At 42.3% G+C, this 14,457-nt stretch overlaps 1 protein-coding gene across 4 annotated transcripts in view; it reads left to right on the top strand.

Moving 5' to 3' along the window:
• GRK5 (G protein-coupled receptor kinase 5) overlaps positions 1–14,457 on the top strand; it is a 331,566-nt gene that overhangs the window by 263,750 nt on the left and 53,359 nt on the right. For all 4 annotated transcript variants that reach the window (XM_033940660.1, XM_033940662.1, XM_033940661.1 and 1 more), the window contains exon 12: positions 1,235–1,443. In XM_033940660.1, the coding sequence (XP_033796551.1) occupies positions 1,235–1,443 (209 nt within the window). The remainder of the gene's footprint in view (positions 1–1,234; positions 1,444–14,457) is intronic.

Here is a 14,457-nt window from a genome sequence, read left to right on the forward strand (position 1 = left end):
TATGTGTACAAACCCCCCCTTGCAGTTGCGCACAATGCCACTCTCACGAAGCCTTACAGAATAGCATTTAGGACACTTGCACTCATAAGTAGTGGCGTAGTCACAGAAGAGGGGGATGCCTGGCTCCTTGAACACCAAACTGCAATACCCTGAATGACTGGCGGGGATGCCCAAGCCCTGCCAGCCGAAGTGCTCTGTGGTCTGAACCTCCCCTAGTACAAGGAAGTCTTTCCAGCTGCTCAGTTCATGCACAAGCAATGCCAGTGTCAGCTGCTGGAAAGCACACTGCTGACTTCTTCACACCAGGGGAGGTTCAGTCCATGGAGTTCTTCAGCTGGTAAAATTTTGAGGTAGCAGTGAGCAATGGGTGGTTCCAGTTCCCTTCTGGGGCCCCCTAAAATGGGCTGCTGGCTCCTTTCTGCTAAAACTGTGTGTAAATGTGGATGTGCCCCAAATATGTAATATAAGAACATGCGACAAATCTTTAATAAACATTCCCGAAATGCATACATTCCCTATTTGTTTCCATGGTTGTGGTTGCTGATGTGTGCAGCCAGTGTGTGTGTGTTTGTATTTATATATGTGAATGGATATAATATCTTCCATATTGAGGACAGCTTTCATTTCCAGTGATATTGCAGGGTATGTGCACATGTAAGTGGTCCTGTACCTTGTAACTAATTATGAAAGCAGAACTTTCTTTTTGAAGTTCAGTTAAAATTGTACATAAGAAAAGTGGCTGGCACGTTGCACTACTGTTTTTACAGGTAGTACTGAAAATGAAATTTATGTGCAAGTAGTGAGTGCCTCTTCATGATCCAGCTGAAGGCACGAGCCGTGGCATGCGCACTCAGCTACTATGAGGAGGCACAATTTTCAAGCAAGGCAAACAGGGAGAACAGTTAGACCTTTGCACATTGGCCTCATTAAGGCAGAAATAAAAAGGTAAATTGTGCATCTAGGAAAAACAAAGCTGGAGCAAAATGTCCCCAGAAAAATGGAACCCAAATGTTGGCGTATATAAAATGCAATTAAAATACATTTTTGGTTCACAAAGGTTTGTCTTTTTGTCATTGGGCTTGATTTTGTTGCTCTGTTCCATGTAGCAAGTCTAGTGTTTTCGTGTTTGCTAAATCTGTAAATGAGTTGAAGGATGTGTGAGGGTTCCATCTCTTCAGATCATTGTGCTTTGTTCTCTCTGAATGTAAGGTTTGTCTCTATGCCCTGCTCTCAGCTCCTGAAGTCCTGAACAATCGGAGGTATACCTTCAGCCCTGATTTCTGGGGCCTGGGCTGTTTGATTTATGAGATGATTGCCGGGCAGTCACCCTTCCGGGGCAGGAAAGAGAAGGTGAAGAAAGAAGAGGTAGACAGGAGAGTCCTGGAGACAGAAGAATTATACTCGCAAAAGTTTTCTGAAGAGGCTAAGTCTATCTGTAAAATGGTAAGAACAGCTAACATCTGGGAAAGATGAGAGGGTGTCTGTCTGGGAGGGGAGTTGGGAGGAAGAGGTGCTAGCTTCTTAAGTGGTGGAGGGGAAGTGGCTTCCAGAACTGGGAATGGGGGAGGAAGGGGTATCATTTTGGAAGTTCCAGCTTCTAGGTTATCCAGGACTTGATGACCCAGTCTTGGTTTCCATATAGGGACAAGGCTGACCCAAAGTTTGAGTCAGGTGAGGGTGCCAAAAGTTCATGGATTCCAAAAGCCTGTGTTCCTTTGCTTTCACCAAAGTTGGCTCAGGGCACTACAACTCCTTGAGCTGGCTCTGCTCAGGGACTTGGGGTTTGGCTCTTAATGCTACATATTTTACTGTAAAATGCAGTATATGTTCCTACCTAAATAACCGCCTCAAGACTCAGAAGAACTCAGAATCCTTTTGCCTTCCCCCCACTCAAAGGCACACAGCGCAAGAAAATGTTTGACAACCTTCTGGCAACACAAGCAGCAAAACTCAACCATATCATCTCCAACCTACTGACGACAACGGACGACTTAAAAACATTCCGAAAAGAAATCAAAACCCTGAATAAAGATTTTGAAAAAAAAAAACAAACCCCCTGCTCTTCAAAAAATTCATCCAAACATTTTAACCCCCCTTCACCTTATCTCCAGATAATTCTCCCCTAAAAAATCCTCCCCAAAACACCTACTAAGTAAACAGATCCCAGAAATGTTTTGTAACCTTACCTACTCTAACTGTAATCTATCTGTCTATATCACACAGTCCTGCAATGTCAATTCACTACCCAATTCGTAAGTTCCCCTCGGAATCTACCCAGCTATCTCTCCGCTGTTACAATTAAAAAAAAAAAAATTGTATCTTCACTGGAAAATGTCCAGTCAAATCTTTTGTAATCCACCTTGAACTGCAAGATATAGGCGGAATAGAAATCTGTAATGTAATGTAAAGTATGCTTCTGGGCCTATGTGACATGGGTCAAGGATTGGCTAAGTGGTAGACTTCAGAGGGTGGTGGTTAACGATACCCTCTCTAAAACGTCAGAAGTGACAAGTGGAGTTCCACAGTGCTCAGTCTTGGGCCCGCTCCTTTTCAACTTATTCATAGGGGACCTGACTCAGGGGCTTCAAGGTAAAATAACACTATTTGCCGATGACGCCAAACTATGTAACATAGTGAGCGGCTCTGATTTACACGATAGTATGACGCAGGACCTTTTTTTGTTGGAACGTTGGTCATCTACCTGGCAGCTGGGCTTCAACGCCAAGAAATGCAAGGTCATGCACCTCGGCAGTAGGAATCCGTGCAGAACTTACACCTTAAATGGTGAAACCTTAGCTAGGACTGTAACAGAACGAGATTTGGGAGTTATCATCAGTGCAGATATGAAAGCTGCCAATCAAGTGGAGAAGGCTTCATCCAAGGCAAGACAAATGTTAGGTTGTATCCGCAGAAGTTTCGTCAGCCGGAAGCCTGAGGTCATCATGCCGTTATACAGAGCCATGGTGAGACCACATCTGGAATACTGTGTGCAATTCTGGAGGCCACATTACCGTAAAGATGTGCTAAGAGCAGAGTCAGTTCAGCGGATGGCCACCAGGATGGTTTCAGGGCTCAAGGATCTCTCATACGAAGAGAGGCTGAACAAGCTGCGGCTCTATTCTCTCGAGGAACGTAGGGAGAGGGGAGACATGATTGAGACATTTAAATACATCTCCGGACTTATCGAGGTGGAAGAAGATATTTTCCTTCTCCAGGGACCCTCAGCCACAAGAGAGCATTCGCTTAAACTCAGGGGCGGGAAATTTCATGGGGACACCAGAAAGTATTTCTTCACCGAAAGAGTGGTTGATCATTGGAACAAGCTTCCAATACAGGTAATCGAGGCCAACAGCGTGCCAGATTTTAAGGGTAAATGGGATGCCCATGTGGGATCCTTAAGAGGGTGGAGTTAAGGAAGGGTCATTAGGAGAGGGATCTCCAGGAGAGCAGACTCAGGGGGGTGGGTCTGTGAAGTGGGCAGACTTGATGGGCTATGGCCCTTATCTGCCGTCATTTTTCTATGTTTCTATGGAGGAAGCCAGATTAGAATTCTACTGTGGTTCCTTGTGATCTTGGGCATGTCATTTAATCCTCCGTAGCTTCAGCTGCAAACTTAGGCTCTCTCTTTTACTAAGCCATGGTAGAAGTTTCTACTGTGGCTCAGGGCGCTAAATGCTTCAACGCTCATAGGAAACTGGTTGACAGACAGAAGTCAGAGGGTGGTGGTTAATGGAATTCTCTCGGAAGAAGGAAAGGTGAGTAGTGGAGTTCCTCAGGGATCGGTGTTGGAGCCGATACTGTTCAGTATGTTTGTGAGTGACATTGCCAGAGGGTTAGAAGGAAAATTGTGCCTTTTTGCGGATGATACCAAGATTTGTAACAGAGTAGACACCAAGGACGGAGTCAAAAAAGGATCTGCAAAAGTTAGAGAAATGGTCTAATATCTGGCAACTAAAATTTAATGCAAAGAAGTGCAGAGTAATGCATTTGGGGATAAGAAATCGGAAGGAGCCTTATGTGCTTGGGAGGGTGAGAGGCTGATATGCATGGAGGGGGAGAGGGACCTTGGAGTGATAGTGTCTGAAGATCTAAAGGTGAAGAAACAGTGTGACAAGGCAGTGGCTGTATAGAGAAAAGCGTGACCCGTAGAAGAAAGAAGATGTTGATGCCCCTGTACAGGTTGATAGTGAGGCCCCACTTGGAGTATTGTGTTCAGTTTTGGAGACCGTATCTAGCAAAGGACATAAAAAGACTTGAAGCAGTCCAGAGGAAGGCGACGAAAATGGTAGGTTTGCACCAGAAGATGTATTAATGTAGAACAAAATCTATTCCAGAGAAAGGAAAAAGGTAAAACCAGAGGGCATAATTTGAGGTTGAGGGGTAATAAATTCAAGAGTAATGTTAGGAAATTCCTCTTTACGGAGAGGGTGGTTGATATGTGGAATGCGCTCCCGAGGGAGGTGGTAGAGAAGAAAACGGTGACAGAGTTCAAACAAGCGTGTGATGGAACACAGAGGATCTCTAATCAGAAAATAATTGGTATATATTGAAGGAACTAAGGCCAGTACTGGACAGGCTTGCACGGCCTGTGTCCCTTATATGGACATTCAGTTGATGATGGACTGGAATGAGCTTTGATGGAGACTCCAGTAGATGGAACCTAAGCACACTACTGGGCAGGGCTCTGGGTTTCTGGCCCAGAAATATCTAAGAAAAAGGACCATTTAAACTACACTTCTCCCTCAATATTCACGGGGGTTAGTGGCAGAGCCAGCCACGAATATTAAAATAAACCGTGAATAATATTTGGGCCGGTTCTGACCCACCCCCTGCTTTCCCCCAGAATCCCTTAAATGTTAGCGGGTTTTCGGGGCAAGAACGATCTTCCTACGCTCCTGCCCCATGCTTATCACTCATAGGAAATGGCTGCTGTGAGTTCTCGTAGTCTCAAGACTACAACGGGAGCTCATGGCAGCCATTTCCTATGAGTGATCTGCACGGGGCAGGAACATAGGAAGATCGCTCCTGCCCCAGAAACCCACTAGACCACCAGGTAAGGCTTAACGGATTCCGGGGGAAAGCGGAAGGGAGGCGGGGGAAGGTCTGGACTACTGCTTTAATTTAAAACTAAAAAAAAATCTCAAATAACTGAATACGCGATGCTGACACCATGGATTCGGAGGGAGAAATGTAAATTTATGGAGCATGTATGGTTGGGCAGATTAGATCTGCCGTCATTTTCCATGTTACTATGTTGTGTTTTAAATGCTTTCACAGCATATCACAGATGAGTTTCCCCCTTTCCTTGAAGATGCACATTGACACTGTTGAGTAGCTCTGTTACATCTGTCAGAAAGGCAAGGTGCCTAATTAAGTTAATACAGGACACCACAACTTTCATGACAGTCTCACTTCATTGATTTACAACACAGCGCTTGTTGGTGGATGAGGCAGGGCTGTTGGATGCGAATTGTTTTGTTTGTCCATCTCTTGTTTAATGCGTGCAACCACTCCTTTCATAGACCCCACCATGCTAGGAGCACTATCAGTTGTCACACTGGCTAGTTTAGTCCAGTCCAGCTCCAAATCATTCACAGTTTGGCGAACCTTTTCATAGATAATCCTCTCCCTTTGATGCTTTGCAGTGCAGCAAGCTCCTCTGTAACTTAGAAATGATCATTTGTTCCATAAATGAAAATTAGAAGTTGTTCAGAATCACAAACATCATTACTTTCGTCGACTTCCAACGAAAAATAGCAAAGTTTTTTTCTGGAGTTTTGCAAATGCTGATGCAAATTGTCCCCCATTTATTCAATTCTTCATGTGATTGTAGGTCCTGGAAGACTCACTGTACTAGATAAATCAGCCTTCTCTGGTCACATCTCTTTAGCAACAGAAAAAAGACATTCTTTAACAAATTCTCCCTCTACGAATGGTCTGCCAGTTTGCACTATTAGCTTGGTAACTTGAAAACTTGCTCACAGTGATGAAATATTTAGCTGCTTCTGCTATACAAAAGCATTTTGCTGAGTTGTCAATCCATTTTTCAGTTTTAATATTTTTCTCACTTGGGGGCGTGGCTTGGAGTTGACGTAAATTGTATTTCTTGAACATAGCCACTGAATCCTGGCATACCAGACAAACAGCTCTCTTTGCACTGCATGAAAAAGTAATTGTAAGTCCACTGTTCTTTGAATATCTTGCACTCGGAGTCAATTTTTCGTTTCCTAGGGATGCACAATGGCTATTACTTTTTGGGGATAGGCACGTGTAGCTATTGCGTCTGCTGCTGGCCTGTGCTTCTGGGTACTTGGTGGCAGGTGGTAATGAATCCACACACTTTTTGTTGGTGCTGTGGGGCTTCAGTCAGGCCCAGGGTGTGGGCAGCTGACTGATTTTGGCCTGCTAGCCTGGCCTGAGCTCAGGTACTGACTGGTGGCATTGCTGACCTGCTGTTTTGTAGGCAGCTAGTAACTGAGGCAGAGTAGGGGGCCCTGCTCTGGGCCTGGCTAGTAGCTGTCTGCCTCAGTGTAGTGATGGTGGCTCAGCACGTCCTCGGCCCCAGCACATCACTTTGCCACATCCCCTCGGCCGATGCTAATAACTCTGGAGCAGCAAAAAAAATAACAGATGGTCATAAGGGATCACAACAAAGCAGTCTAAAACACCTGCAGAAAGAAGAAGATGGTAATGCCAGAATTAGTCTTGGAACGCACAGAGAGAAGCTATTGCAGCACCAACATGAGGCTTGAAATATGCTTAGAAAAGCTATTGGTGCGCCAGAATGAGGTTTGGAACTCACAAAAAGAGCCAAAGTTTGGAACATTCTGTGAAGTACTACCAAACCCCTGCAATAAAGTAGCCAAAAGTTTCCTGCCAGCCATACCGAACTTCCAAGAAATCCTCCCAGCAGCAGTAGGGCTGTGCACACCAGCCCATGCGCCCAGCGGATGGGTCACGCGACATGGAAGCATGACGTCAGCTCTGTGTGTCTGGCCATGCAGCTTACGTGAGGGGGTTACTTGGCGGGGTGCAGTGAGGAGGGCTGAGAACGCTATAGTGAGAGCCACAAAGGAGCAGGTTAGCAGTAAACTCTCGAGCGGGGGCTTCTGAGTATGTGGTGCAGTGGTAACCTCCCTGAGGTTGTGGATTCTAACCTACGCTGCTCTTTGTGACCCTGGGCAAGTCACTTAATTGCCTTCCCCCCTCAATTGCCTCAGGATATTAAATCGATTGGGAGCCCACTGAGACAGACAGGGAAAAATGCTTCAGTTCCTGAATAAATCCATGTAACATAGTAACATAGTAGATGACGGCAGATAAAGACCCGAATGGTCCATCCAGTCTGCCCAACCTGATTCAATTTAAAAAAATTTTTTTTTTTTTTTTTTGTTCTTAGCTATTTCTGGGCAAGAATCCAAAGCTTTACCCGGTACTATGCTTGGGTTCCACCTGCCGAAATCTCTGTTAAGACTTACTCCAGCCCATCTACACCCTCCCAGCCATTGAAGCCCTCCCCTGCCCATCCTCCTCCAAACGGCCATACACAGACACAGACCGTGCAAGTCTGCCCAGTACTGGCCTTAGTTCAATATTTAATATTATTTTCTGATTCTAAATCTTCTGTGTTCATCCCACGCTTCTTTGAACTCAGTCACAGTTTTACTCTCCACCACCTCTCTCGGGAGCGCATTCCAGGCATCCACCACCCTCTCCGTAAAGTAGAATTTCCTAACATTGCCCCTGAATCTACCACCCCTCAACCTCAAATTATGTCCTCTGGTTTTACCATTTTCCTTTCTCTGGAAAAGATTTTGTTCTACGTTAATACCCTTTAAGTATTTGAACGTCTGAATCATATCTCCCCTGTCTCTCCTTTCCTCTAGGGTATACATATTCAGGGCTTCCAGTCTCTCCTCATACGTCTTCTGGCGCAAGCCTCCTATCATTTTCGTTGTCCTCCTCTGGACCGCCTCAAGTCTTCTTACGTCTTTTCAAGTTTATTAGGATTTTATATACCGCCTATCAAGGTTATCTAAGCGGTTTTTTACAATCAGGTACTCAAGCATTTTCCCTATCTGTCCCGGTGGGCTCACAATCTATCTAATGTACCTGGGGCTGTGGAGGACTGAGTGACTTGCCCAGGGTCACAGGGAGCAGCGCGGGGTTTGAACCCACAACCCCAGGGTGCTGAGGCTGTAGATCCAACCACTGCGCCACACACTCTTTTGCCAGATACGGTCTCCAAAACTGAACACAATACTCCAAGTGGGGCCTCACCAATGACCTGTACAGGGGCATCAACACCTTCTTCCTTCTACTGACTACGCCTCTCTTTATACAGCCCAGAATCCTTCTGGCAGCAGCCACTGCCTTGTCACACTGTTTTTTCGCCTTTAGATCTTCGGACACTATCACCCCAAGGTCCCTCTCCCCGTCCGTGCATATCAGCTTCTCTCCTCCCAGCATATACGGTTCCTTCCTATTATTAATCCCCAAATGCATTACTCTGCATTTCTTTGCATTGAATTTTAGTTGCCAGGCATTAGACCATTCCTCTAACTTTTGCAGATCCTTTTTCATATTCTCCACTCCCTCTTCGGTGTCTACTCTGTTACAAATCTTGGTATCATCTGCAAAAAGGCACACTTTTCCTTCTAACCCTTCAGCAATGTCACTTACATACATATTGAACAGGATTGGCCCCATTCTGAGCTCCCCTGGGAGAATAGTATAGAAAATTGAATAAATAACTGCAGGGAAGTGTGTATAACAGTTTACCCCTGATGAAGGCTGTTTTATACTGAGTAGGGTCTTCTGTTTTCATTCATGCACCTATCACGGATTGTATAAGCAGGACCATTTTCTGGCCCCATTGGCTGCAACTTGGGATTCATTGGTGCTGCTGTGGTATAATAAACTCCACTTGGCAGAGCCAAGTGAATTTATTTGTTGATGGCTCAAGAGGAATTTTTGGTGTAGAAAGAGGTGATAAGTGACATACTGATAGCTTTTTGCTGTTTTTTGTTTTTTTTTTTCTGGGTTTGGGCTCTGAGAAAAATTCTGATTCCTGAGTAAAATATTCTCCTTGGATAGGGAGGATTAGTGATTTATCTAGAACATTTTGCTTTACTAAACTTGCCAATGAGAGAGTGATGAATAAAACTGAATTGAAGACTTCTCAGTGAGGGATGAATATAAATCCTCACTTGCTGAAATCTGATTTAGCTGTTTCCTTTTGTCTTTGTCTGTTCTGACCACTGTTGAAATCTGTGAAGCTGTGGCCTATGGGAAGGGGAGGTGGGTTTCAGAAAGAGGGGGAGCAATGTTGGACCCAGGGTGCAGGGAACAATGTGGGACATATCCTCAATTTATACTTGGGTCACTGCATTTTGGGCCATTTTTCATGCTAAAACTGCCCTTGACTTCTACAGCAGTAAATACAGTACGCACTATATTTTACAGGTGGGTATATACATGGACAAACTCTGGATGGGATTAACACTTACATGTGTATGTCTGGCATCTGGACATGAGTTATACTAGCTCTATGACGGGCATAAGTTATGCTTGTAGTATATAAAGGAAGTAGATACCTGTTTCCCTTTATAGAATCAGCTCCTAATAGGTGCCCCTTTATGGAATAAATTTATTTGATTTATTTCATTTTCTGTCCTATTCTCCCCAAAGAACTCGGAACAGTTTACAGGTTAACATACATAATATACAGTTAACAGGTGCATTTAGCTGGTTTAAAAAGAGGAACTCCTGAGCACCATGTGTACATATGGATTTTCAAATGTTCATATTCTGCTTTGCCCCCTTCTCAGCCAGTCGCAGAAATAGCAACTGCAGGTACACTGCCCTTTTCTGCATACATATGTTAGAGAAACTAATTCTCAAAAATTGTAAATACAAATGGGTAACATTTTAAATTATGTGCAAATGTCAGAATTCTAAAAAAGAAAGTGTGACATGAAATGAAGGTTCAGTCATAATCCTCTCAAACCTTTGGGAAGGGAATAACCCAACAAGAGATTATGATGTCTGAATACAAATTAAATGAGAATGACAAAGCAGATGGCAAGATATGTTAGGGATGGCAGAGTCACATTTGTTCATAAGTCTCAGTGCCTCATTTGTGGATCAGTAGCTGGTTAAAAAAAGAAAATAGGGAGTAAGGCTATGGTCAGTTTTCTTAATGGAGAAGAGTGCCTAGTGGAGGGATCCAGTGCTTTATAAATGAAGTGGTCAGTAGACAAAATTATTAAACCATAAGCAGAGTGTGAGGACCTTGTAGGAGTGGGACACTGGGCATTTAAGTGGCAGATGAAATTTAATACAAATAGGGAAAAATAATCCCAACGATAGGTGCACAGTGCTAGGTTTAGTATTAGGAGCCCAGGAATAAGATTGTTGAAATCCTCAACTGAGTGTGTGGCAGCCATCAAAAAGAGCAAATATAATGTTAGGAATTATTGGAAAAGGAATGAACAAAATGGAGAACATTTATAATCTCTCTGGATCCCTCTATTGTGCAACTACACCTTGAATGTCATATACAATCCTCAAAAAATATAGAAATAAAAAGACATAGAGAAGGGCTACTAAATGGTAAAGGGGATGGAATGACTCACCTAGGAAGAAAGGCTTTGAGAAGAGATAACATAGAGGAGATACGTTAGAGAGTGATAAAACCGTGAGTGACATTAAACAGGTAACGGGACCAGTTTTCTCTTTCAGTCAGGAATAAAATTAGAGGATATTTCATGAAACTAATAAGTATCAGATTTAAAAAAAAAAAAAATATTTTCACCCAACACACCATCGTACTATGGGATTTATTGCTGGTTTAAAAAAGGGTTCAGAAAAGTTGCTGGAGGAAAAGTCCATAAACCATGATTAACTAGATAAGAAAATAAGAATATCCTTACTGAGTCAGACCAATGATCCATCTAGCCCAGTGTTCCATCTTCGTGGAGGCCAATCCAAGTCACAAGTACCTGGCAAAAACCCAAATAGCAGCAGCATTCCATGCTACTATCCCATGTCTGTCTTAAACTTTTTCTTATTTTATTAATCTTACTTAATTGCATCTCTTCTGTATCTACTGTAAACCACTTTGAACCTCACGGTATAGCGGTATACAAGAAATAAAATTATTATTATTATTAACAGCAGACTACGGACGTTTCCTCCAAGAATTTGCCCAACCTTTTTTAAAACCAGCTACATTAACTGTTCTTACTGGCAATGTGTTCCAGAGCTTAACTCTTCTCTGAGTGAAAAATATTTCCTCCTATTGGTTTTAAAAGTATTTCCCTGTAACTTCGACTGTCCCCCTAGTCTTTGTAATTTTTGACAGAGTGAAAAATCGATCCATTTGTATCTGTTCTGCACCACTCAGAATTTTTTTTTTTTTTTAGTCAAGGTATTTTTATTGAAAATTTTTTATATAGAAAACAGAAAAGCACTCAGTGGACATCACTAGTGCAATAATCATTGAGAATGTATAGAATACAACTATGACATGGTATAAAATACAATGAACAAACATTATGTTGAATTAATAACAGAATAACAATGATGTTACATCAAAGCATCTCAATAAACTGTAACACCTATCCACTGGTGAATAGAATGAATCATCCTGGAAACAGAGAAATAAATTAAATTAAACTAAGAAAAGAAAATAGTGTATACTGAGAACATGGTAATCAATTGTCATTAGGAAATAAGTAGATCTTTAGTAGATTCCATCTGGAATGGAAACGGGGCAGCATATTGATTGATTTTGCTAGGTAAGCCTCCATTCTATATGTTGAGCATACTAGGTTCCACCATTGTGAATGGGAGGCCTTAGATAAATCTTTCCATGTTGATAAAAGGATTTTTATGGCTAGAGTAATTAACAAATCCATTAAATAGAAATCATTTTCTAAGATTAAATGATTGAGTGCGAAGGACTTTAGGAGGAGCATTTGATATGAAAGAGCTATGTTTATGTTGAAAATTGAGCATATTGTGTTCCAGACTGAATGCCAGAATGTTTGGATCAGTGGACAGGAAAATAGTAGATGATGTAAGGAACCTACTTCAGTTTTACAAGACCAACAATTTTTAGAATATGATGCATCAATCTTATTAGATTTGATAGGAGTCCATTGTGCTCTGTGTAGAAAGAAGAACATATTCTGTAGTATTGAGGCAGATCTAGATGTTTTAAATATAGAAGTAAAAATTGAGGCCCAAGCGTCATCAGATATAGATATCCCTATATCCTGCTCCCAAGTTGATTGTAGAACCGATAAGTGATTGGGAGAGAGGGATTTAAGTAATTTATAGAAATGAGATGCTGTATGACCCGAGGCTAGGAATTTCTGTGAGTACGTGTATAAGGTAGGTGAGCAGAGAGAGAGTGAAGAGAGAATACCTGATTTTTTAATAGCTGATCTGAGCTGTAACCAACGAAGAAAGTTAGATTCATTAAGGGAAAAAGAGTTCATCATTTCCTGAAAGGTGAATAATGTCTTGTCTGAATGACATACTGAACCCACATCCCATACGTGATGATGTTGAGACCAGGAGGGCCATGAGAAGAGTTTCTTATCTATCAGTAAAGATTTATTAAACCAGAGGGGGCACAAAGTTGAATTATGCCAAGGAATCTCCATCATAGAGTCAAGATTAGTTAGAACCTTGTGTGAATTATGTAATATAGGATTATGTTTGACAGGTGGAAAGTTGTGAGTTCCCATAAGACGGAGTAGGGGGAAAGGATGTGTGATGGAAGATTCTAAACGCAGCCAATTAGGGATATCAGAAGATGTAGGGTTAGAAAGCCATTCTGCACCTTGTCTCAATATAAAGGCTTTGTGGTATAGGAGAAGGTCTGGGAAGTTAACTCCGCCAGATGAGCGAGGAGTTTTTAGTTTCTGGAGTGAAATTCTATGGGGTTTTTCATTCCATAAGAAATGGAGAAGCATGTTCTCAAGTTGTTTGTATATAGAAGATGGAAATAATATAGGAAACATGTTGAAGATATACGTGATTTTGGGAACTATCATCATTTTTATGGTGTCTAAACGACCCCACCAAGATAGGTGTAAAGGTGACCATGAGGCAAGCGAGTTCTTAACTTGCTCTAAAATTTTGGAGGATATTAGTTGATGTGAGGAACCAATATCTTTGTCAAATACTAAACCTAAATATTTAATACCAGTGGTGACCCATGTAAAGGGTTGAGTTACTTGTTTGAGTGAGGGACTACAGTTATGAAGGGGCATAAGCTCGGATTTGTCCCAATTGATTTTATATCCTGAAAATGAGGAGAATGATGAGATTAATTGTATTAAAGCGGGAAGCGAATGTTCAGGTTCAGAAAGATATAGAAGGACATCATCAGCATAGGCTGAAATTTTTATTTCTATTGAAGCAATGGAGATTCCTTTAATATCAGGGGAAAGGCGGATGGCCGCAAGAAGGGGTTCTAGAGCCAGATTAAATAAGAGCGGGGACATAGGGCATCCTTGACGAGTGCCTCTGTGTAAGGTAAATGGTGCAGACGCCTCATCATTAACAATAAGTTTGGCAGTGGGGGAGTTATAGAGAAGAGAGATCATATGAATAAGGGATGGGGGAAAACCAAATCTTGAAAGGACAGCAAATAGATATTTCCACTCCACCCTATCGAACGCTTTTTCAGCGTCTAGAGAGACAAGAACTGAGGATTGAGTGAACGATCGAGCGGAGTGGAGAACATGACATAGGAGTCTAGTGTTGTCTGCGCCATATCGACCTTTTAGAAAACCCACTTGATCTCTATGGATCAGACAAGACATAACCTTTTCTAAACGAAAAACCAATATTTTAGAGTAAATTTTATAGTCCAAATTCAATAGAGATATAGGTCTATAGTTCTTCACCAGATCAGGATCTCTGTTCGGTTTTGGTAGAACTATAATGTTCGCATCAAGGAATCTATGCAGAGTTGTCGGATGTTCCTGAATACTCTGGTAGTATGAAAGTAAATGAGGAGATAGCAGGGCTGAAAATGATTTGTAAAATTCTGAAGATATTCCATCTGGTCCTGGTGCCTTAGCTGAGGGTAGAGATGAGATGGCACGGGTGACTTCCTCAGCGGAAATAGGGGACTGCATAGAATGGCACTGCTGGACAGTCAACGTCGGTAAATCCAAAGTATGAAGAAAGTCCTGAATAGAAGATGAGGAGGATGAGGAGAAGTCCGAGGTGTAGAGGTCTTCATAAAATTTACGAAAGTCTTCTAAGATGTCTTTAGTTGAATGATGTATATGACCAGAATTGGTTTTGATGTGAGTGATATGGTTTTTTAGCCGTTTGCCTTTCAGGTATAAAGCAAGAAGATGGCCTGATTTGTTAGAAGCAGCATAGTATGTGGTTGATCTTCGGAACAAGGAAGCTGAGGCCATTGAGCTG

Source organism: Geotrypetes seraphini, chromosome 4, assembly GCF_902459505.1.
Source record: "Geotrypetes seraphini chromosome 4, aGeoSer1.1, whole genome shotgun sequence".
NCBI lineage: Eukaryota > Metazoa > Chordata > Amphibia > Gymnophiona > Dermophiidae > Geotrypetes > Geotrypetes seraphini.